A 23,723-nucleotide genomic window follows, 5' to 3' on the forward strand; every position below is an offset into this window, starting at 1 on the left:
CCGTGTGAGCGGAGAAACACAGAATGCAGAGAAAGGGAGACAAAGAATGCAAAGCAGGCTCTAGGGAGCTTCAGCACAGAGCCCAATACAGGGCTCCAACATGACCTGAGCCGAAGACAGATGCTTAACCAACTGAGCCACCAGGTGCCCCTGATTCATTTCTAAACCCGTAGGAGATACTCTTCAATAAATATTGAATTATTTATAGTAGGTATACATATGTTATATATAGGACTGTGGCAAAGCATGGTTTTACATCCAGTTTTTTAAAGTTCTTTGTAATAAAACCGCACCTAAAGATAAACACAGGTAATGTTTTGGAGTATATCTTCTAATCTTTATTTTTGGGTATGTATATTGACAATAACTTTTATAAAAATGCCACTCAGTGGATTGAGCCACTCAGGTACCCCTTTATTTCTTTTTTTAGAGAGAGAAAGAGAGATTGCATGCATGTGCACATGAGAGAGTGAGCGTGGGGGAGGTGCGGAGAGAGTGGGAGAGAGAGACTCTCAAGGAGTCTCCATACTCAGAGGGGAGCCCCATTGCAAGGCTCAATCTCAGAACTCTGAGGTGAAATCAAGAGTTGGATGCTTAACTGACTGAACAACCCAGTTGCCCCTAAAATTTACGCTTACCTATTTTTAAGCCTACAGCTCTGTGATATTAATTACATTTATGTTGCTATGCAGCCTTACCACCATCCATCTTTCGAAGTGTTTTTATCTTGATTAAAACAGCAACTCCCTATCATTAAACAACATTAAATAACAACTCCCGATTCCCCTCTTACCCCAGTTCCTGGCAACTGCCATTCTAATGTGTCTCTGTGACTGCTCTTGGTACCTCATCAAAGAGTCATGCAGTATTCGTCTTTATGTGACTAGCTTATTTTAGTTATTAACATAATGTCCTCAAGGTTCATCCATGTGGTAGCATATGAAAATTTCCTTCCTTTTTAAGGCCAAATAATATTTTATCATATGTATGCATATACAGACACCACATTATGCTCATTCATTTGTTGATGAATGATTACTTCCAAATTTTGGCTACTGTGAATAATGCTGCTATGAACATGAGTGTACAAATATCTCTTGGAGACCCTGCTTTCACTTTTGGTTATACCCAGAAGTGGAATTGATGGATTATAGGGTATATTTTTTTTTTATTTTTTGAGGAACTGTCAGACTTAACAATTTTGCATTCCTACTAGTAGTGCCCAAGGCTTCTAATTTTTCTATATCTTTGCCAATACTTGATATTTTCTTTTCTTTTTATTTGTTTTTGATGGTAACCATCCTAATGAGTTTGAGGTAGTATTCCATTGTTTATTTAAAAAAATATTTTTAACATTTATTTACTTTTGAGAGACAGAGACAGAATATGAGAAGGGGAGGGGCAGAGAGAGAGGGAGACACAGAATCTGAAGCAGGCTCCAGGTTCTGAGCTGTTAGCACAGAGCCTGATGCGAATGAGGGTTGAACTCAAACTACAAGATCATGACCTGATCTGAGGTCAGATGCTTAACCAACTGAGCCACCCAGGTGCCCTCTTTGTAGTTTTTATTTGCATTTCTTAACGATTGGTGATGTTGAATATCTTTCATGTGTTTATTAGACATCCCTGTATCTCTGGAGAAATGACTATTCAAATTCTTTGCATATCATTAGTTTTTTGTTTGTTTTTGAGGTTTATGAGTTCTCTGTATTTTCTGAGTATTAATCCCTTATCACATATGTCTTGAAAATATTTTCTTCTTTTCTGTGGGTTGCCTTTTCACCCTGTTAATAGTGTCCTTTGATACACAAAAGTTTTTATTTTGATGAAGTTCAGTTTACCTTTTTTTTCTTTTGTTACTTGTGCCTTTGGTGCCATATGCACGAAGTCATTGCCAAATACAGTGTCATGAAACTTGCCCTATATTTTCTTGTAAGAGTTGTGTAGTTTTAGCTTTTACATTTAGGTCTTTGATCCATTTTGAGTTCATTTTTCTGTATGTTAGGTAATGGCCTGACGTCATTCATTTACATGTGGATATGCAAGTTTACTCAGGACCATTTGTCGAAAAGACTGTCTTTTCCTCATTGAATGATCTTGACGCCTTTGTCAAAAATCATTTGACTGTAAATGTCATTTGTTTCTGGACTGTTTATTCTGTTTTGTTGGTCTACATGTCTGTGTGACAGTACCACAATGTTTTGATTACTGTAGCTTTGTATTAAGCTGATGCCAAATTAGCTCTTGAAGCTAATAATATTTTATATTATTTTGTGGTTTAGTTGTTTGTACATGCTTTTGTGAAAATAAAATAAATTCATTTAACTTTCCTGTATTTTCATTGTGGAAGTGATTATACAATTGTTAGAGTTTGTTAAAACTCAAGGAATAGGGGCCCCTGGGTGGCTCAGTCAGTTGAGCGTCTGACTTCAGCTCAAGTCACGATCTCACGGTTCATGGATTCGAGCCCCACGTCGGGCTCTGTGCTGACAACTCAGAGCCTGGATCCTGCTTCGGATTCTGTGTCTCCCTCTCTCTCTGCCCCTCCCCCACTCATGCTATGTTTCTCTCTGTCTAAATAATAATAAACATTTAAAAAAATAAAAAAAACCTCAAGGAATAGTATAACAGAGTGAATTTTACTGCATAGGGAATGTAGGTAAAATAGGTAAACTTAAATTGACCCGAAATTGGATTTTTGCAAGTTTGGCTACTTCCTCAGCCCGAATCATTTTTACCTCATGAATGACTGAAGCCACACCCTTAAAAGTATTCAAGGAATTTTGGTTATAATGTTCATGTTGGCAGATTTAAGTCTTTTTAAAAAATTTTAATGTTTATTTTATTTTTGAAGGGGAGAGAGGGAAGAAAGGAGACAGAAAGAGGGGCGGGGGCGGGGCTGAGAGAAAGGGAGATAACAGAATCTGAAGGAGGCTCCAGGCTCTGAGCTGTCAGCCCAAAGCCCAGTGTGGGGCTTGAACCCACAAGCTGTGAGATCATGACCTGAGTGAAAGTTGGACACTTAACTGACTGAGCCACCCAGGTGCCCCTCTTTTTTTTTTTTTAATAATGTTTATTTTGCGAGAGAGAGCGCATGGGTGGGAGTGACTATGAGTGGGGAAGGAACAGAGAGAGAGGGGGAGAGAATCCCAGGCAGGCTCCCCACTGTTCCGTCAGTGCAGAGGTGGGCTCGACATGCTTAGTCTCAGGAACTGTGAAAGATCATGACCTGTGCCGAAATTACGAATCAGACGCACATGAGTCAGACCCTCCAGGTGCCCCTGGAGGATTTAAGTCTTATTAGTACCTTCTGTTTTCTTTTAAGAAAGAAAGTTAAAGACATCAGGCATCTGGGACCGCCTCACGAAGCAACAATTCTGAAATTTGCTCAGATGTGAGTGTGCTAGCTTCCAGACCTGAAGGGTGCTGTTTGTACATTGTGTTGATCAGCTCAGCCTCTCACATGGTGGACTTCCTTGATTGCGCTGAACAGTGTGGGGAAGTGGACAGCCTGGCTTGACTTGCCCTGTCTCATGCTGTTTACTCACTTGCTGGAGCACTACTAAATTTATGCATTATTGAAAGTTCAAAATGTGCAGAAATAACCATGCTTCAAAGTAAAACTTCAACATTGCCCTTTCTCTGTTGGAGCCTCTAAATATTCATTATTTTCTTCTTTAGTTTTTTTCATAGCTATCAAACTTCTCTATGCAAGTGTGCTCCTAGCCCCATTTCTAATGGAGCTTGAAATTAACATGACTTCTGTTTACTTGTTGATGGACTATCATCTATCAACCCCACTTTTTGATGGTGATTTAATTTGTGCTTTTTCAGTGGCTCAAGTTTGTAGTAGTGCATACAATGTAAATATGATTTGAAAGGCAACTTTGAGTGTTATTTTCAATGTTTGTAATAAAGATTGGTCATTTGGAACAAGTATTACATGAGAATACTGTGATTTGGTTTAAATTTTTTTAATTTGAATTTATATTTTTAATGTTTATGTATTTTGAGAGGAAGAGAGAGAGAGAGCATGAGCAAGGGAGGGCCAGAGAGAGAGAGAGGTAGAATACCAAGCAGTCTCTGTGCTGTCAGCACAGAGCCTGATGTAGGGTTTGAACTCACAGACTGAGATCATGACCTGAGCTGAGATCAAGAGTCAGATACTTGTGGCGCCTGGGTGGCTCAGTTGGTTGAGTCTGACTCTTGATCTTGATGTGGGGCTTGAACTCACAAACTGAGATCATGACCTGAGCCGAGATCAAAAGTCAGATGCTTGTGGCACCTGGGTGGCTCAGTTGGTTAAGAGTCTGACTCTTGATCTTGATGTGGGGCTTGAACTCACAAACTGAGATCATGACCTGAGCCGAGATCAAGAGTCATATGCTTGTGACATCTGGGTGGCTCAGTTAAGAGTCTGACTCTTGTCATGATCTAGTGGTTCCTGGGTTTGAGCCCTTTGCCCTGACAGGACGGAGCCTGCTTGGAATTTTCTCTCCTCTCTCTCTGTCCCAACCCCATTTGTGCTTGCTCTCTCTCTCAAAATAAATAAACTTAGAAAAATTAAAAAAAAAAAAGTCAGATGCTTGAGCCACCCAGGCACCCTGGTTTTTAAAATTTCTTGTCAGCTGGGGGCGCCTGGGTGGCTCAGTGGGTTAAGCATTGGACTCTTGATTTTAGTTCAGGTTATGATCTCATGGTACTTGGGATTGAGCCCCAAGTCAGGCTCCATGCTGACAGTGCAGAGCCTGCTTGGAATTTTCTCTGTCTCTCTCTGTCTGTGCCCCTCCCCCTCTCACTCTCTCATTCGGTCTCAAAAATAAAATATATAAACTTAAAAAAAATTTCTTGTCGTCTGTCCCATGTTCCAATTATAGTAGAAGAACTGGAATTAAACAGTGTGAGTTGTTATGATTTTAAGATGTAAAGTTTTTTTAAAAAGACTTCCAGGGCTTTACAGAAGAAACAAACTACCATTTGCCTTAAAATATTGTAATGAATAATTTATTATTATTATTTTTGAATGTTTATTTGTTTTGAGAGAGAGTGCCTGTGGGTGTATGCAGGTGGGGGAGGGGCAGAGAGAAGGAAAGAGAATCCCAAGCAGGCTCCTCCATTTACAGACTGAGCCACCCAGGTGCCTCTGTAATGAATAATTTGATCCAATTTAATCTTAGTGTTAAATAACTGGTTTTATTCCTTAATTGCGAATTTAAAGGCTAGTCTGTCCTGGATTGGTTAATTTTGGCTACTGCATTTAATTGTATTGAACTGTGGATTTCTCTTATTTTCTTATTCTGAGATTTCGTTATTAAATATTGTCATAAATAAGCAGACCATTTGCATTTTAAAAATGTTTTATTGCGCTCTGTTTTGTTTTTGTTAATATTTGACATTATAAATTGAAGATGTGAGTTGGAATCCTGTTTAATTATTAGCTTCCATAATCCTGTACTGGTTGTACTGGTTTCTTAACCAGGTAGTACTGCAGATGGTTCTTGAAACTGAAAGTGCTATCATAACTCAGGAAATGCATTCAGTGTGGCCCATTTCAAATGACATGAAGGATAAGAGCCTTTGCTAATAGTCCATTTACCCTGTGCAGCTCTGATACATGCTTTTCTTTGCAAACAAAGATGCATTGTTAACTATTCTCTCATGATATGTTGAATATTTCATTATGTTAAATATTTCAATATTAATCTAGACTCTTAATCATGATTTGTGAAAAATGATAGTGCAATGAATAAGGCAGAAGCCGAAAAGGTAAGGCAGTGTTCATGGGGATCTCTGAATTGGTAAAGGTTTCTTAACAGTCATCTGTTATCATTTTCTTGCTTCCTTAGACCTGGGGTTCATCATGTTCTCAGAAAAGCTGTGGTCTGACTTTGAAGTATATCTTTAGAAACCTGTCATTTTGCAGAGAAGTGGCTAAGTGAAATGTGAGCTTGATCTCTTGGGAGGAGGGGGGGAAAACCAAGGAAATGGCAATACTTGAGAGAAACTAAAGCTTTTTTGGAGTCATTAAGACCACTGAAAGATGTAATATTTTCTAGGTATCTTTACTGAGTCAGGGTCAAAGGCAGCATTTAGTTTGCTGTATCTCTAATACAATGAGAAGGGTTCAATTAAATACAAGAACATTAAAAGTCTGCCTTTCAGAGCAGGTGCTGGGAGATTTTTAAGAATGTGTATGTCACCATTGCTAACCTCAAGAAGTTGACAAACGAATGGGATTAGCCTTAACGTTGGCAGTCTATACTTATTTTTGCTAATCCGTAAAAAGAGAGACCTTTCTTCTATCTTTCCACAAGTGCCAGTGTTGCTAGATGAAATCTACAACAGTCAAGGCAGTTGTTAATCATTTATAGAATGTTTTTAGGTGAAAGTTATCATGCTCCAAAAAGCCATGGTCCCTGGGCTCAAAGGGGAGCTCCCCATTTCCTGGGAGACAGATACACTCATAAGGTTGTAGGGCAAGTACTGTAACAGATGTTTGAGAAGTACTGGGGGAACCCAGAAAAGAGGCAATAGCTCTTTATGTGTGAGCAGAGGACATTAGTGTGAGTCTCGAAGGAACATGGAAAAGTCTGGAAAGATGCTTTAGGCAGAGGAAAGGGCTTGGAGACACGTGTGTGCATTGGAGAAGAGTTTCAGGGAGTGGATGTAGGTGATTAGTCTGTTAGGCTAATTGCAGTCAGGTTTGTTTATAGGAGTTTGTGTTTCACCCTGTTTGTGGTGGGGATAATCCCTCAGTTTTTTTCAGTGAGGGGAGTGGATTCTACGATAATCATAAATGAGGCTGTTTGGATAATGATTGGGAATGAGAAAACTTCTAGATATTTTAAACCAGGATGTAGGCCAGGGCCCAGAGACAGGATGTGTTAGTAGAGTCAGGTATTTACTGATGTGCAATGGAGGGGCAGGGAAGAGGATGAAAGGGGCCTAGAGTCTCCTTACAGGATAGCTAGTTTGGTGCAACTCTGGTTAGCAGAAATGAAGAAAGCCAAAGCGGGAGAAGATTCAGAGGAAAATGCTTGGCTCGTGGCCTGTGGAGTTTGAAGAACTTCAGTTGCTGGTGGGGAAAAGTCCTAAATTTAGATTGGGGAAATACTTCTTTGGCCTTCACCAGGAGGACTTCTGGTCTTCACTATGGTAGCTGTGAAGAGGTGGAGTTTGCTTCTTTGTTTTTTGGGGCGTGGATGGGTGGAGGGGCCAGTTTTAGGGTTTCTTAAGTAGTAGTATAAATTATAAGAATGGGTCCAATGCATAAAATATATAATAAAATTTTATTTTATTTTATTTTTAAATGTTTTATTTATTTTTGAGAGAGAGATAGAGACAGTGTGAGCAGGGGAGGGTCAGAGAGAGAGGGAGACAGAATCTGAAGCAGGCTCCAGGCTCTGAGCTTGCTGTCAGCACAGAGCCTGACGCGGGGCTTGAACCCATGAAGCTGAGATCATGACCTGAGCCGAAGCTGGACGCTTGACCGACTGAGCCACCCAGGCGCCCCAATAAAAATATATATTTTAAATGTAAGCAATCTCTACACCCATTGTGGGACTTGAACTCAAAACCCTGGAATCAAGAGTCATATGCTCTTCTGACTGAGCCAGCCAGGTGCCTGGGGCAGAAACTATTTTTAAATTAGGAAAGATAAAGACCAAACCTCACATGCCTTTAATTTCTTCCTTGATCTTCAAATCTTGTTTTTTGTTATTTAAATATTTATCTTCTGTTTTTCACTCAGGCTTGTTCTTAGAAGTCATCAAAGTTCTTTGGTACTATTGTCTCCTCTCATAGCCTGAAACAGTTTCCCTCCCCACTCTCTTACAAGAGATCCTCAGTTAGGACTCCCAGACTTTTTGGGGACTCCCTCCTGGGTATTCCCTTTGTGCACTGATATATTGTAACTATTTTCTGTTGTATTCTAACTATTTTCCTGTCTAGACTGAGTTCTTTCCCCCACCTTTTTTTTTAACCTTCACATGTACAGAAAAGTTGAAAAAGTAATAGAGTGAACACTTGATTCATCAATTCACTTAGATTCACCAGTTAACATTTTTGATATTTGCACAATTACTTTATATAAGCTTTTTTTGAGACATATGAAAGTAAACTGATACCAGGGTACTTCACCCTTAAGTTCTTCATGTAATTCCTAAGAATAAGACACATTACCTTTACCTAACTACAGTATCACATGAGAAATTTTATGTCACAGGAGAAATTTTACATTGATATAGTAATGTAATTCCATTTAAAGAGAGGTCTAAAAATCTTGTTGGTTCTTCCTGGGAACTTGGGGAGAAATACATCCTATCCTGGGCCTACTAAATCAGAATTTGCCTTTTAACAAGATTCCCACAAGTACTTACTGATCTCATGGTATAGTCCATAGTCATATTAAATTCAAAAACTTGTCCTAGTGTTGTTTTTCATAGTTTTTTGAATCCAGGAATCAATAAAAGATCATATACTGCATTTAGTTGTGATGTCTCTTTGGAGTTTTTATTTCTGTCTCCCCTGCACCCCCATGAAATTGACTCTTCGGAAGAGTTTAGGCCAGGTTTTATAGATACTCTACAGTTTGGATTGGTCTGATTGTTTTTTTTTTTTTAATTTTTTAATTTATTTCTGAGAGAGACAGAGACAGCATGAGCAGGGGAGGGTCAGAGAGAGAGAGAGAGAGAGAGATAGAGAGAGAGAGAGAGAGGGAGATACAGAATCTGAAATGGGCTCCAGGCTCTGAGCTAGCTGTCAGCACAGAGCCCGACACGGGGCTCGAACCCATGAACTGTGAGATCATGACCTGAGCCAAAGTCAGACACTTAACTGACTGAGCCGCCCAGGTGCCCCTGGTCTGATTGTTTTAATTTTTGGCAGTACTATGTATGTGATGATGTATCTTTCTGAGGGCATGGCAGCAGTTGTTACGTTGTTCTACTGGTGGTGATGCCTAGTTTAAACACTTGACTAATTAGCATCTGCCACATTTCTCCTTTGTAAGGAAACACCTGTTTCCTTTTGTACTGTTGGGAAGAAGAATTTTATGTACCCTTTAAGATCCTTCTAGCTGGACTAAAAATCAGGTTGACATTAGACTGATTAACAGGAGAAAATTGAATTTAATAGTGCATGTAAGGCAGGTTGCCTGGCTGGCTCAGTTGGAAGAACATTATCTCGGGGCTGTGAGTTTGAGCCCCACGTTGGGTGTAAAGATTATCTTAAAATAATTAAAAAAAAAAATAGTGTATCTAAGGGGAATCTAAGCCAACATGGAAATTTTAAAGACAGGCAACAATATGCTTATATGAGCTAAGGAGAATGATAGGGGCCTAAGGATACAAAGAGAGAAAGACCATTAGCAGGAAGGTGGAGGGAGACATTTGGAAAACAAAGGCTTGGCCTATTATGTAGGTAATTTTCATAGGTAAAGATAATTTGTTAATAGCTGTATTCCTAATACAAGTGGACAGTTGAGGGGGGGAGGTCAAGAGCTTTTACTTAATCTGCTGGTTTTGATTGCTTTTAACTCAAAATAATGTTCGTGCCAAAGTGGCCTATTTTGGGGAGGCCTGCCCCTGGCCCTCACAGTAGTTAATAATTAATTGCTGTGATGATCTGATACGGATTTCTTTCTTTGTTTAAAAAATACTTTTTAAATGCTTATTTACTTTTGAGTAAGAGAACAAGCTGGAGAAGGGCAGATAAAAAGGGAGTCAGAGGATCCGAAGCTGTTCTGTGCTAATGGCAGAGACCCCGATGTGGGCTCAGACTGGCAAACCTTGAGATCATGACCTGAGCTGAAATTGTCCACTTAACTGACTGAGCCACCCATGTGCCCCTTTTTAATTTTTTTTTTTTTAAGGTTTATTTTTGAGAGAGTGGGAGACCCAGAATCTGAAGCAGGCTCCAGGCTCTGAGCTGTCAGCACAGAACCTAACATGGGGCTCGAACTCACAAACCACAAGATCATGATCTGAACCAAAGCAAGAAGTTTAACCAACTGAGCCACCCAGGTGCCCCTAATAGGGATTTCTAACTAGTCTTTTTGTCCCTTGCACCTAGCAGGATCTTTGGATGTGGTAGTTGGTCAGTGAATGACAAAATAGGTCATCACTAAGGACAAAATATGTTTCATCAGTTTTAGAGACAATTCTTATTTTCTCATTCAGCCTGGGTAACTTCGTAGACTCATTCCAAGTACAGGAATCTTTACTCCTGGCTCTCCAAGAGTACAGTCCTCTTCCTGTGGGCTTCTCAGCTGTGTGAAAAGTTTCTCTGCCTTTTAGTCTCATTGTTCTAAAACAAAAACCTCTTTTCCCTTTTGTCTCTCTTTTCTTTTGTGCCTGGAATCCAGATGCTGGTTTCATCTTATTTGCTTTTTTGACCAGAGTCATCCAGTTTCTTTTGGAAACAGGACTTCCTGTGCATCTATAATCAGTTGTCTGTTATGATGGGTTAGTGCAGCTTTCTGAGACACACTCTTCCATTGTTAATGGTCTTAGCCATATGGGTTAGAAGCTAAGTAAAGGAATATAGATATCCGGTTCATACCGTAAACACTCACTTCAGCAGCTCTCAAGCTTTTTGTTTTTTCCTTCCCTTGATCTCTTAAGTCTTGCTTTGTGTTTAGCACATTGGCCTTCTTTCTCTAAGTCTGGGATATGCTACTTTGTCTGTTACCTCAGCCTCCAATGCTTTTCCCTCAGAAACTCACTTGCCTGACTCTTTGACTTCCAGATTTCAATTCAAATGTTACCAAGATAGAAAGGTCCTCGGAGGACCCCATCTAATTTCATTACTGTTGTCCTGGTTAATTTTCTTCCTAGCACTAATACAGTTTCATTTACTTATTTATCCTATTATTATAGTGTTGTTTCATGAAGACACAGTTTTTTAGTTTTGTACCATGCTGTTAGGAATAGTGCATATATGGAGAAAGCACTTAAATATTTGCTGTTGGAGTTGCTGAATGGTTGACGGTATATTGTTTTTTTAGGTTTACCTTTTGTGCTTCGCTTGGTGTTTTTGATAATCATTGTGTATCCTGGTGAATGTAGGATGACTATATTTTCATTTTAGGTGTTCTTGTAGTTCCTCATTGCTTTTGGTGCTCTCAAGAAAACAAGAAAAGGAACATAATAAGAATGATTAAATGTTTTATTGTGATAAAAATAATTATAATTTTTATAAAATAGTAATGATCATCATCATAATTATTAAAAAGTAATGAATATCTGGGGCGCCTGGGTGGCTTAGTCGGTTAAGTGTCCGACTTTCGCTTAGGTCATGATCTCATGGTTCGTGGGTTCGAGCCCCGCGTCGGGCTCTGCGCTGACTGCCAGCTCGGGGCCTGGAGCCTGTTTCAGTCTGTGACTCCCTCTCTCTCTGACCCTCCCCTGCTTACGCTGTCTCTCTCTCTCTCCTAGAAATAAATAAAACATTAAAAAAAAAAAGTAATGAATATCTAGCCAAGTGTCCTTTTTTTCATAGATTTGAATACCAGAAAGAAAAGTGACAGCTTCTGCTATGTGCCATATAAGTGCTTGATATAAAATGTATTTGGGTATGATGATCACATAGAAGTCATGGTTTATGTAATGAAATTACTCTGCAGTAGATGGGAGACTTTTTACTCTGATGATGCTTTGGCTCTTATTCATTCATTCATTCATTCATTTATGAGAGAGAGGCAGAGTGAGCAGGGAAGGGGCAGAGAGAGGGGGAGAAAGAGAATCCCAAAGCAGGCCCCGCACTGTCAGTGCAGAGCCTGATATGGGGCTTGAACTCAGAAACTGAGATCAAGACCTGAGCTGAACTCTTGGCTTCACTTAGCTGACTGAACCACCCAGGCACCCCTTGGCTCTCAATTTTGACAAAGGTTAAGCTATTTTTTTTTTTTACTGATTTATTTATCTTTAAAGTTTATTTATTTTGAGAGAGAGAGAAAGCACAAGCAGGGGAGGAATGGATATGAAGGGAGAGAGAGAATCCCATGCAGGGTCTGCACTGTCAGCAGTGCAGAGCCCAGTGGGGGCTCAAACTCACAAACCATGAAATTGTGACCTGAGCAGAAGTCAAGAGTTGCTTGCTTAACTGACTGAGCCACCCAGGTGCCCCTATTTATTTGTTTATTTTTAAAGTTTATTTACTTAGCTGAAACCAAGACTTGTGAGCCACTAAGACACCCCTATGTTTTCATACCTCTTATTTTCTTATTCCCCCTTCCTTCTCCTTCCTCTATCCCCAACCTGTTTACATTTTAGAAGAAAGTGACAGGCTTGGTGGGAGGTAATTTAGTAAAATAGACATATGTCAGAGTCTTAATTATAAGGGTTACCTTGTGGGTTTTTTTTTTTTTTTTGACAGTTACTGGAAGATAGGAGAGGTGAGATTTCAACAGCTGTGTTAACTCTGTTTAATGCAGATGTAACTTGGCTTCCCTGTTACTGCATTTAGGAATCCACAATCCTATATCTTGTGCAGTGTGACAGTTAATGTTACTGTGGGTACTTTTAATTTTAAAATTTCCTGATTTGCATTTAAATGAACTATCCTAACATTGCATTAACTTAACCTTGCTGCTAAAAAAAAAATGGCACGGAATAGCATGGTAAGGATATTCTAAAGTTTTGGAGTGGACAGGTTTTAAGAATGATGTGGCCATTCTGTTGTAAATGAACATTTAATGTCTCTAGAGAAGGTATGTAAGCTTTTCTCACGAATGAGGCAGTTTGCCAGCAATCAGCCTCCTTGGTTCTGATGGAACTATGCTTTTATTTTCTGCTTGTTGATTCTCCATTTCCCTTTCTATCATAAAGATTGCTAGTCAGATGCGTACATCTCTGCCCCTTTCTGAATTTATAGCAAACTTTTGCGTAATAGCCAGGATTGCTATTTATAAGGTAATGAAGACTGAATAACTGCAGTTTAACTTTTTATTTAGTTGCACGAAGCATGATCCCTCCTGGAAAAAGCTAAGGTTGCTGTAATTCATTAAGGCTGGCTAGCTCTAGTAGGTTTTGTAATAGATCTTGTGAAGGAGTGCTCTGTAAGTTAATTGGAAAACTAGAAACTGCCAGGAGTTTAAAAGTTATTTGTTTAGCTACTCTAAACAATACCATTAGTTGTAGAGAAGCAGAAGATATGACAAAGAATTAAGACAGGAGCTTTGTCTTAGTAGGCTTGTAAATATTTTAAAATCAGTTTGCGTAAATTCATTTCAGTATTGTGTCTGCTCTGCATAAAGCAACTTTCCAGCAACTTAGGAGATATAAAGAAGCATAAGCCTAGTTATCATCCTTAAACTTAAAATATAGCCTGGAAGACCATAGGTTAAACCTGGGAAAATTAATTACATTTAATAAAATAATTCAAAAGCTGTTGAGATAACATGAATGAAATGAATACTAGAATTTCAGTGCTGGAAGGCCTTGGAGCCTAGGATTCAACCCCCTTTATTTTATAGGTGAGAAAACTGAGGATCCAGTAAGGTAACTGGCCTAGTCCAAGGTCACAGAGTAAGTTAGTGACAAAGCTAGTACCGGAAGCCGTCTTTTTTCCAGAGAACATATTGTCATTAGGTTTTAAGTGTTCTACTTTCTGAAATCCTTTTTGGGTTGGGGTCACCAAAAGCATAACTTGGCTGTGTAGTATAGTTTAATAATGTTTGGCATTGCTTTTGGCAGGGTCTTTGATTAAAGGTGCTGCACAAGGCATTCTGCTTTCTTCATGGTTATTGAAAGACTTGAAAACACCCTGAATAGGTTTTCAATTTTCAAGTGGCAATACATTTAAAGTTTTTCAGTGTGAGTGAGTCCTTTGCCTTAACACTTTTAGCAATCACTCTGGTGAATTTTTATGGGGAGGCTGGAGACCTCCTCAGAGACATTACTTAACAGGATGTGGAGTTCTGGAATATAGAACTGGAAGGGACTTTAGGGGAGGATCTTGTTCCCTGGCCGCAAAGTCTCGACCAGCAGAGCAAGCATACTACTAAGACATGGTTGTCTCACACCGTGGCAAAATGTTTTTGAATGAGTTGCTAACACTAAACTTGTGAGACTTAGGGGCCCCTGGGTGGCTCAGTCGGTTGAGTGTCCGACTTCGTCTCAGGTCGTGATCTCACAGTTCGTGAGTTCGAGCCCCGCATCGGGCTCTGTGCTGACAGCTAGCTCAGAGCCTGGAAACTGTTTCAGATTCTGTGTTACCCTGTCTCTCTGACCCTCCCCTGCTCATGTTGTCTCTCTCTCAGAAATAATAAAACATTAAAAAAAACCCAAAAAACTTGTGAGACTTCACATAAACATCTGCATCTCAGGGTCTTTTCAAAAAATTCGTGTGATCTGCCAGTCCTACTTCTGTGTGATAAAGAGTGCCTGGATTTACCTGTCCTGGCCTCTACTGGTGGTCTCCCAGAGAGGTCAGGTATCTTTTGCAATTTATTATTTTGCTTGTACTCTGCTTTTTTTCAAGTTAAGAAGAAAGTGGAATTATTTTATACCCCAAAATATCAAAATTAGGAACAGAAAAGACCAAGAAGACTTTTTGGGGGGGGCAGGGGAGAATATTTTTATTACTAACAGGTGTGTGAATTTTGGGGGTACTCTTCTTTTTCCTAAGCTAGAGCCAGTTTGTCTCGTGTGTCAGAGAAGCCTTTTTTGATTTTTTTGTTTTTTATTTTTTATTTTTTATCCTGACTTGGTTGTCCTGATCTTCACAGGCTTACCTTGGGGCAGCCTCCTCCCTCCTGTGATATCTCCAGAACTGCCTTCCTTCTCTTTGACAGTTTCCCAGTGGCCTGAGACCCTTGTTCTCAGCTCAGGGCTCTCATCTTGGTCCCCTCTTTTATTGGATTCTAAAGCATTAGGAGTACATTTGTGCTGTTTGGACCTTGATTCACTGGTTTTCAAAAGTTACCAAGTCCTTAGGCCTAGTGCCTTTCTCTTGCAGGGGTTGGGCTAACTGCCCTTCCCTGGGCTCCTTCTTTTCATGACTTTTTATTTCAAGAAAAAATGGAGGGGCACCTGGGTGGCTCAGTCAGTTAAGCGTCTAACTTTGGACGGCTCTAACCCATGAACCATGAGATCATGACCTGAGCCGAACAAGGCATGATCTTGCGGTTCAGGAGTTTGAGCCCTGTTTCGAGCTCTGCTGACATCTCAGAGCCTGGAGCTTGCCTTGGATTCTGTGCCTCCCTTTCTCTCTCCTTCTTCCCTGTTTGTGTTCATTCTCTCTCTCTCTCTCTCTCTCTCAAAAATAAATAAGTGTTAAAAAACTAAAAAATATGTGTAATTAAAAAAAAAAACAAAAATTGGAGCCGTTTATTTCTTTGGGAAAGTGAATTGTTATATTGTTTAATTTGTTTAATAATTAAAATACAAAAGTGACCACATGCCTACTTGAAATTAGTTTAACTTACCTTTTAGCACCTTCCCTGTACTACCCTTGACAGGCTTTCTGTTTTATTTGTGTTGTTGCAGTGGCTATGGAATGCTGGGATACAGGAATGCAGAGTCCATGGGGCAAATCATTCTTTCTGAAATGTCTTATCTGTGACATTTGATGACATTTGCTTTAGCTGTTGTCAGCCCTTTAGCAATCTAGAGCACTCCATCTCCTAAGGTTTACTGACTTGGCCTGATCAGTTTCATGGACAAATAACCTTTAAAAACCAAAGTGTAGGTCTGATATAATGTAAGTGTGGAGAGCAAATTTGCCCACTTGCATTGAAACAAATTTCCTGGAAACTGGCATTCTGTTATCAGATTAAGCAGGTCCAAATTCCTTTTAGCATCCAATCTCTACTGATTCTAGGAAGTTTCGATGCTTCTATAAATTTGTGAAATGTTAGATGATGCTTGCGCTAATGTTTTCAAAAATTGCTAAGTGTCTACCTGTTGTGCCTCAAGCATGCATTTATGGGGGAGGACACAAACATTTTTATATTAAAGTTGTTGAGAGTGGGCTTGTGACAGACAGGTGCAGTTCTGTCTTGTCCTGGTCCTGGTCATCATTTTAACGTATAGAAGTAAGGTGTTGATGGTTGTTTGAATTAACTCCTCAGCCACACTAGCCACGTTTCAAAACAGTCTTCTCTCCATCTCCTGCTACTTTCCTTCTCTCCTCCTTTAACCTTAACTTCTTCCCCTTCCCTTCCTCTCCTCCTCCTTTCTCGCCTCTACTCCTACCCTTCCCTCTGTTTCTATCTCCTCTCCCTTCATTTCTCTGTCTCCTCTTCTTTCCTTTCTTCCTTCTTCCTCTTCTCTCTTCCACTTTCCATTCCTCTCTGTATATGTAACTTATATTTAATGCATTATATTTTTCTGAACCAAGTGAGAGTGAGTTGTAGACACGATGTCCATTACATGTAACAAGGACATAACTACAGTGTAACTGATGAAAATTTGACACTGATACAACACTATTTAATCTAGAACCTACTGAAATTTCAACATTTTTCTCAATTTTTTTCTTTCAAGTACCGTTTCAGTCCACAATTACTACATTTTAGTTGTTGTGTCTCTTTAGCCTTCTTTAATCTGGAAGAATTTCTCAGTTCTTGTTTTTTTCTGACATTTTTGAAGACTATAGCCAATTATTTTGTAGAGGATCCCTCACTTTAAGTTTGACGTTTCCTCATGACAAGATTGAGGCTAGTTTTGGTAGGAAGGAAATACCAAAGTGATGTTGTGTCCTTTTTTAGTGCATTCTGTCAGGAGGTATATGTTGTCAAATTGTCCTTTTATTGGGGAGGTTGATTTTTGATCACTTGGTTAAGGTGGTATCTGCCAGGTTTTTCCATTTTAAAGTTACAATATCCATCTCACCTTTTGTAATCAATAAATAATCTGTTGGGAATTAGCATGAAACTATATAAATTACTCAGTTTCTTAGAAGACTTCCATCCACTTGGTTTAGCATTCTCTGATGATTCTTCCCTGAATCAATCATTATTATCATGGTTTGTAAATGGTGATTTTTTTCTGATTACATTATTTCTTCTACGTTTCTTAGTTTTTTTATTGTATAGAAGAACTTTTCCTTCTTTATTCATATTAGCCTGGTCTTTCAGATTCTCATCTTATTGAGTGGATCATAATCCATTTAATCTTCACAAAAAGTCCTCTGAAGGTAATGATGGTCTTATTTTACAAATTAGGAAGTTCAAAGTGGTTAAGTGATGATCAAATATACCTCTTGGTGATATTGTCCTCCTTACATAAAGATGTGAAGATTACAGAATAAAGGTTATGCTTTTTTAATTATAAAAGTAACTTTTTCTATATGCCTGTATAATTTTATAATATCAGAAAATACAGTTAAGCACAAAGAATGCTAAAACTACCCATTATCTCCAGCTCTTAGAGGTTATACCATTGTTAATATTTTGGCATATGTTTAGATATTTTTATTCCTCTCTGCAGTTATATACATTATATTGTTTTGAAATCTCTTTATCATTTTCAATCATATATATTTGGAATACTTTCTCATAAGCTTCTATAACATTTCCCCCATTTTTTTTAGATGAGAAATTTCATGTGTACAAAGATGCTAAAATAATAAATCTGAGAACACCCATCCACATGTCCTTTACCTAGATTTAATAGTTATGAGTCTTTTTATAATTCCTGGATCTCCATGTATATGTTTTAACTTCTACTGAGCTATTTGAAAGTTGGAGACATCTTTACATTTTACCCCTAAATATTTTAGCATGCATCTCCTATAAAGTCTTTTTTTTTTTTTTTAACATAGCTACAGGTTCATTATCACTCCTATGAAATTGAGCAGTAATTCTGTAGTAACATCTAATATTCAATAAGTGTTAAACATTTACCACTCTTCTTACAAATGTCTTAATAACTAGTTTCAAATTATTGTCCAGACAAGGTACATGTATTGCATGAAATTCTTCCGTTTCTTGAGTCTTTTAGTCTAGAATAGTCTTCTCACCTTCTACCCCCCAAGTACTGACTTCCTGAAGAAGTAAGGCCCTGTTATCTTGTAAAGTACTCTACACTCTGGATTCGTTTGTTTTCTCATGGTGTTGCTTAATATGCTTCTGTATCCACTATAAACTTCTATTTCCTATGAACTTGAAATTGAGGGTAGAGTTTTTAACCTGCAATGAATTTGGATTGGAAAAATTTTGTCTTTGTTTTCAGTTTAACAGGAATTTAACATTTCCTTCTATTATTAATGTAGGTAACAAACTACACTTTTCATTTGAACCTGTAACTTTATCACCAGTAGGAATCTCAGTGCTTTTCATATCTGCAATAATTACAACATGATACCTTGAAAAATATGCCTGTTCATTATTACTTTGAAGTAGTTATCATACTTGCCAGGTTTTATTTAATGTTAATAAAGAAGTACATATATTACTGTATCATTCATTTGTTTGTAAAATATCTTGATAAGTAAATTTCAGTATATAGGTTTCCTTTGTAATCCTTTGAATTGTGTTTTATGCATTTGAAAAAAGTTCTAAGAAAAGGTCTTAAGAGTTGCAGCATCCAAAACAGAAGCCACTAGCTACCAGTGGCTCTTTGAACAGGTCAAGTGTGGCTTGTTTGATTTTAAGTAAAAACACATCCCAGATTTGGACACTTAGTACTTCTATAAAATATCTCATAATTTAAAAAATACTTAATACATGCTGAAATAGTATTTTGGATATATTGTATATAGTCACACATTTCCTTTTAGTCTTTTATTTATTTTATTTTTTTTTAGAGAATGATAGTGGGGGAGGGAGGAGAGAGAGAGAGAAAGAGAGAGAGAGAGAGAGAGAGAATCCAAAGCAGGCTCTACGCTCAGCACAGAGCGTGATGTGGGGCTTCATCCCACAACTCTGGGATCATGACCTGAGCTGAAATCAAGAGTTGGATGCTCAACTGACAGAGCCACCCAGGCACCCTTATTTTTAGTCTTTTAATGTTGTTACTAAAAAATTGAAAATTACACAGATGGCTTACATTGTATTTCTGTTGCATAATGTTGGTCTTTAGGCTTTACTAGACTGCCAGAAGGGTGGATAGCATTGAAAAAGGTTTTGAATCCCTACATAGAGGCTTCATTAGACTCTGGTTAAACATTTATATTTTATGGGGCGCCTGGGTGGCTCAGTTTGTTAAGTGTCCGATTTCGGCTCAGGTCATGATCTCAGGGTTTGTGGGTTCGAGCCCCGCATCGGGTTCTGTGCTGGCAGCTCAGAGCCTGGAGCCTGTTTCAGATTCAGTGTCTTCCTCTCTCACTGCTCCACTTCTGCTTATGCTCTGTCTCTCTCTGTCTCAAAAATAAAACAAAAACTATAAAAATATTCTTCAAAAAACATTTATTTTTGCACAACTACTGATTTTATAGTAACCCTGAGGCTGTTGAAAAACATTTAAAGCTTTTTTTTCCATCAAGAGTACTTAATAGGTAATACAGGGTGCTTTACACATCTTCATATTGGGAGGCATATAATGTCAAGTGTTCCATTATTAACAATGCTAAGTTTAGTTGTTTAAGAGGGTACCCATTAGATCTCAAATTTGTAAAGGTATGTCTTGGACCCTTGTAATTAGTAACCTGTTAAGTGATACTCTGCTGTTCCTCCAGCAGCCTTTCACTTAATGGTGTTAATAACCATTGATAATCCTTATCTGAATCGGTTACTACACTAGGGTTTGCAAAATGGTCATTTTCTAATTGTTCTACAAGCATGGTAAAGAAATTACCTTGCCATTGTCTTTTTCTTAAGAGGGTCTTTATGGTCTTAGGATATCTTTTTATGTACCTACCTGCCTGCCTGCCTATTAATCAGGCAGTTGTCATATTTTTTGATACTCAGCTTGTCATAAATTTGCCAGTGGAACCTTTGTTTCCTCTGTATTTTGATAGGTTAGTGTTTGTTACCCTTCTTTGCTTTCTACAGAACAGGATAGCTCTGGCCTTGTTTTTCTCCCCCTAAATTTTGTAAACATTGTTTTTTAAGAGCGGCACAATATTGTGTGGATGGTTATGTGCTTTGTTTATTCAGTGATCCTTTTGAAATTTGCGGTTTACAATTTGTAATGATTGCAGTGGTGTTGTGAACGTCACTGTATCCAACTTTTTCATGCACCTTAATTTTTCCTTTAGAATAAAATTCTAGAAGTGGAATTTCTGGGTCATAAAAACACCCTTTTCTAAGGTTTTAAATATCAAGTTGGTTGTCTGAAAGTTAGTATTTGTGTTTACCTCAGTTACATACCTCGCCTTTTTTTCTTTTATCTTTAAGGCACTACTTTTAGATAGTTACAGACTGTTGGCTGTTTTTGTTGAAGTCTTCCCCTAGGCTTAAATCTGCTAATGGAAGTTTACCTTGACACTGATACATTGATATTTGACTAAGTGCGATTTGAAGTTTCTTCTGGCTAAGAGTGATAATAGCTGTAGGTGCAGAGGGCAGCAGACTTAAGAATTATGCTTTAATAGAGTAAGACAAGATGTTTTATAAGAATCTATAAAAAAATGAAGGAGTTATACCTTTTAGGTAATACTGTCCTATAAATGTGGAATACCAAAAAGTCACAATTAGGCCTTCCTTCACTTCAGCTTTTTATCCTGCTTCTAAGTCAGTATGGAAAAACTGGAAATAGACATGGCTCGGTGCCAGAGAAGCCCAAAGGGAAAAGGTCTGTGTGTTTGGAAGTGCTTCTTGTGGTACCTCTCCTGTTTATAAATTCGCCATCTGAAAGTGTAAGAGCTTAAGAGTTATTGGGCCCTCTTGTGCAGGCTAGTAAGAATTTTTTCCCCATCTTGTGGTGAATGTAGATTTGTTGTTATAAAAGTCCTTTATAAAAGTAGAAGATTTGTTATATATTTCATGTTTGTGTTTGATATTTGCCTCATTTTTGCATTTTGTTTATTTTTCAGAAATGACTGCTGTCCATGCAGGCAACATAAACTTCAAATGGGACCCCAAAAGTCTAGAGATCAGGACTCTGGCAGTTGAGAGACTGTTGGAGCCTCTTGTTACACAGGTAAGAATCTGCAGACAAATACATAGGCGTGACTTGGTTCCATAGTAGTAGTCCTTGGAAACAAACACAGAGCAAGGTCATTTAGTTCAAAGCCTTAATTCCAGTGGTTGAGTTTAAGTTGATAGTACTTAGATGATTTGGCGCCACTCATTATTTAAATACTGATGCATGGATTCTTTTAACCCTAGAGGAACATAGTTACTCCCATTTTATTGAGGCTTACTGGCAATAATAGGGGATTAGTGGTATGTAATGTAACTTACCAAATGTTTGCATTTTGTAGACATTTTCTTGGCATCACTTTTTTCTTGGAAAGGTACAGGTTATATTCAAGAAAGATGGCCTATGGACCCTTGACTGTTAGGTGTTTTCCCCATGCGTAGGGCACTGGGTGGCTCAGTTAGTTAAGTGTGTAACTCTTGATTTCGGCTCAGGTAATGATCTCATGGTTCATGAGTTTGAGCCTCAAATTGGGCTCTGTGCGAACAGCATGGATCTTTCTTGTCTCTCTCTCTCTCTCTCTCTCTCTCTCTCTCTCTCTCTCTCTCTGTTTCTGCACACTCCTGCCCCTCAAAAATAAATAAATAAATAACAAACTTTTCATGGTCTAGGATTAGTTGGTAGGTAATTTGAGGGTGTGGGTTTGGTATGTTTTGTTAGAAATACAAATATCACTACATGATGATTTTTCATTAATTGTTAGTAACTAGTATAAAAAATACATATACATACATGTATACACAGATACATATTTACATATTTCAATATACGTATAGTAGAAGTATGTGTGGTAACACTCAGGAATAGGTACTTTCTTGGAGCCCACCTACTATAGCTCTCAGCAGGTCTTTTGTGTGGCAAGCTAGGCTAATAACAAATCTTTAGTCACCTTCAACCTACAGATGAGCTGGTATTATATATATTAATGATGGTTAATGTACTGGGACTTAAACCATCATCACAGTAGGCTACTTTAGGCACTCCTTTTCTTTCTTAAGAGCTTTTACTAATTAATTGCTGATAGTTCTATGAATAAAATGTAAAACAATTCAGAAGCAAGTTACCTTAAAACATTGCACAGGTTGAAAACTAGAAAATGTGACCGCCACTTAAAGCTACTAAGTTTAAAAAAAAAAAAAAAAAGCTACTAAGTTCATTGTTAATCTCTTTTTGAAACTACTTCTACTCCTTCTTTTTTAAATGTTTATTTATTTTATTTTTGAGAGCACTGGGGGAAGGCACAGAAAGAGAGGAGGGAAAATCCCAAACAGGCTCTGCACAGATAGTGGGGCTCTCTCCCATGAACTGTGAGATCATGATCTGAGCCAAAATCAAGAGGTGGGCCTTCAGCTTACTGAGCCACCCAGACATGCCTCTTCCTGGAACTTCTTGATGACATGTAGAGACGCCTTACATGTTTTTTTTATTTTTTTTATTTTTTTTTTTTTTAATGTTTTATTTATTTCTAGGAGAGAGAGAGAGACAGTGTGAGCAGGGGAGGGTCAGAGAGAGAGGGAGTCACAGACTGAAACAGGCTCCAGGCTCCGAGCTGGCAGTCAGCACAGAGCCCGACGCAGGGCTCGAACCCACGAACCGCGAGATCATGACCTAAGTGAAAGTCGGACGCTCAACTGACTAAGCCACCCAGGCGCCCCGACGTCTTACATGTTTCTAATCAGTTTTTAATTTGTAAAATGAAACTAAACACCTAGTTATCATGTTTGAAAAATTAAAGTATTACTTTTTATCTTGCATACTGAAGTAGCTAAATTAATTTAGGACCTAAATTGAGTATCATTGCTGTATATCTTAAATTTGGAGAGAGTGTATGTTACTTGTTAATGCTTAGTGGAATTCATAAGTGTGATGTTTAATTTTGTTATGAATAATTTGGTGGTCTTTCTGTTTTCATTTTAAATGACTGCAGTTTAATTTGTAAAAATGAAACTTTTAGGTTACAACTCTGGTAAACACCAATAGTAAGGGGCCCTCTAATAAGAAGAGAGGCCGTTCTAAGAAGGCCCATGTTTTGGCTGCATCTGTTGAACAAGCAACTGAGAATTTTTTGGAGAAGGGGGATAAAATTGCAAAGGAGAGTCAGTTTCTCAAGGAGGAGCTTGTGGCTGCTGTAGAAGATGTTCGAAAACAAGGTACGTCAATACTGGCTTTTTATACAGAGAGAGAGGCAGGCTTTTCTAGAAAATTAATTTTTGAAAGTGACCTTTTCTGGTCTGTATTCTCATTCATATGCTTGTGAATTGCTCAGTAATTTATAATATTGAATTATTGGAAATGTATTAAGTTGTACTGCCTTTATTTTTAATCAGGAAAGATGGCTAACAAAGGAACGGTTTATTTGGAATATCTGAATCCACTTCTTTTGGTTTTTCCCAGTAATTGTTGAGTCTTAAGAAATGTTCTAACAACAGTTTAATAGGACATAAATGGGGCAGGAGTTTTACTTTTTCATTCTATGTAATACCTGTTTTTAAGTTTATGCTGAAGATAAAAAGGTGAGATAAAATGGAAAAATGTGCACCCATTCTGAAAATACCCTAAAACTTGCCTCATTCTGTCAGACTGGTGTGTTAAAATAGCCATGCATACTGGAAGTGATTTGAGTTTAAAATAAAAACAAATCTTGGCTTAAAGGAATCCTGTTTTGGGTAATTCAGAATTAATAAAAAATGGAATTTG

At 38.2% G+C, this 23,723-nt stretch overlaps 1 protein-coding gene across 3 annotated transcripts in view; it reads left to right on the forward strand.

Moving 5' to 3' along the window:
• CTNNA1 (catenin alpha 1) overlaps positions 1–23,723 on the forward strand; it is a 173,827-nt gene that overhangs the window by 8,159 nt on the left and 141,945 nt on the right. For all 3 annotated transcript variants that reach the window (XM_077768729.1, XM_077768727.1, XM_077768728.1), the window contains exons 2-3: positions 20,920–21,026; positions 22,981–23,176. In XM_077768729.1, coding sequence (XP_077624855.1) covers positions 20,922–21,026; positions 22,981–23,176 — 301 coding nt within the window. In that variant the 5' untranslated portion in view covers positions 20,920–20,921. The remainder of the gene's footprint in view (positions 1–20,919; positions 21,027–22,980; positions 23,177–23,723) is intronic.

The sequence above is a fragment of the Crocuta crocuta genome, unplaced genomic scaffold (genome assembly GCF_008692635.1).
Source record: "Crocuta crocuta isolate KB4526 unplaced genomic scaffold, BGI_CrCroc_1.0 scaffold64, whole genome shotgun sequence".
In the NCBI taxonomy this organism is placed as follows: domain Eukaryota; kingdom Metazoa; phylum Chordata; class Mammalia; order Carnivora; family Hyaenidae; genus Crocuta; species Crocuta crocuta.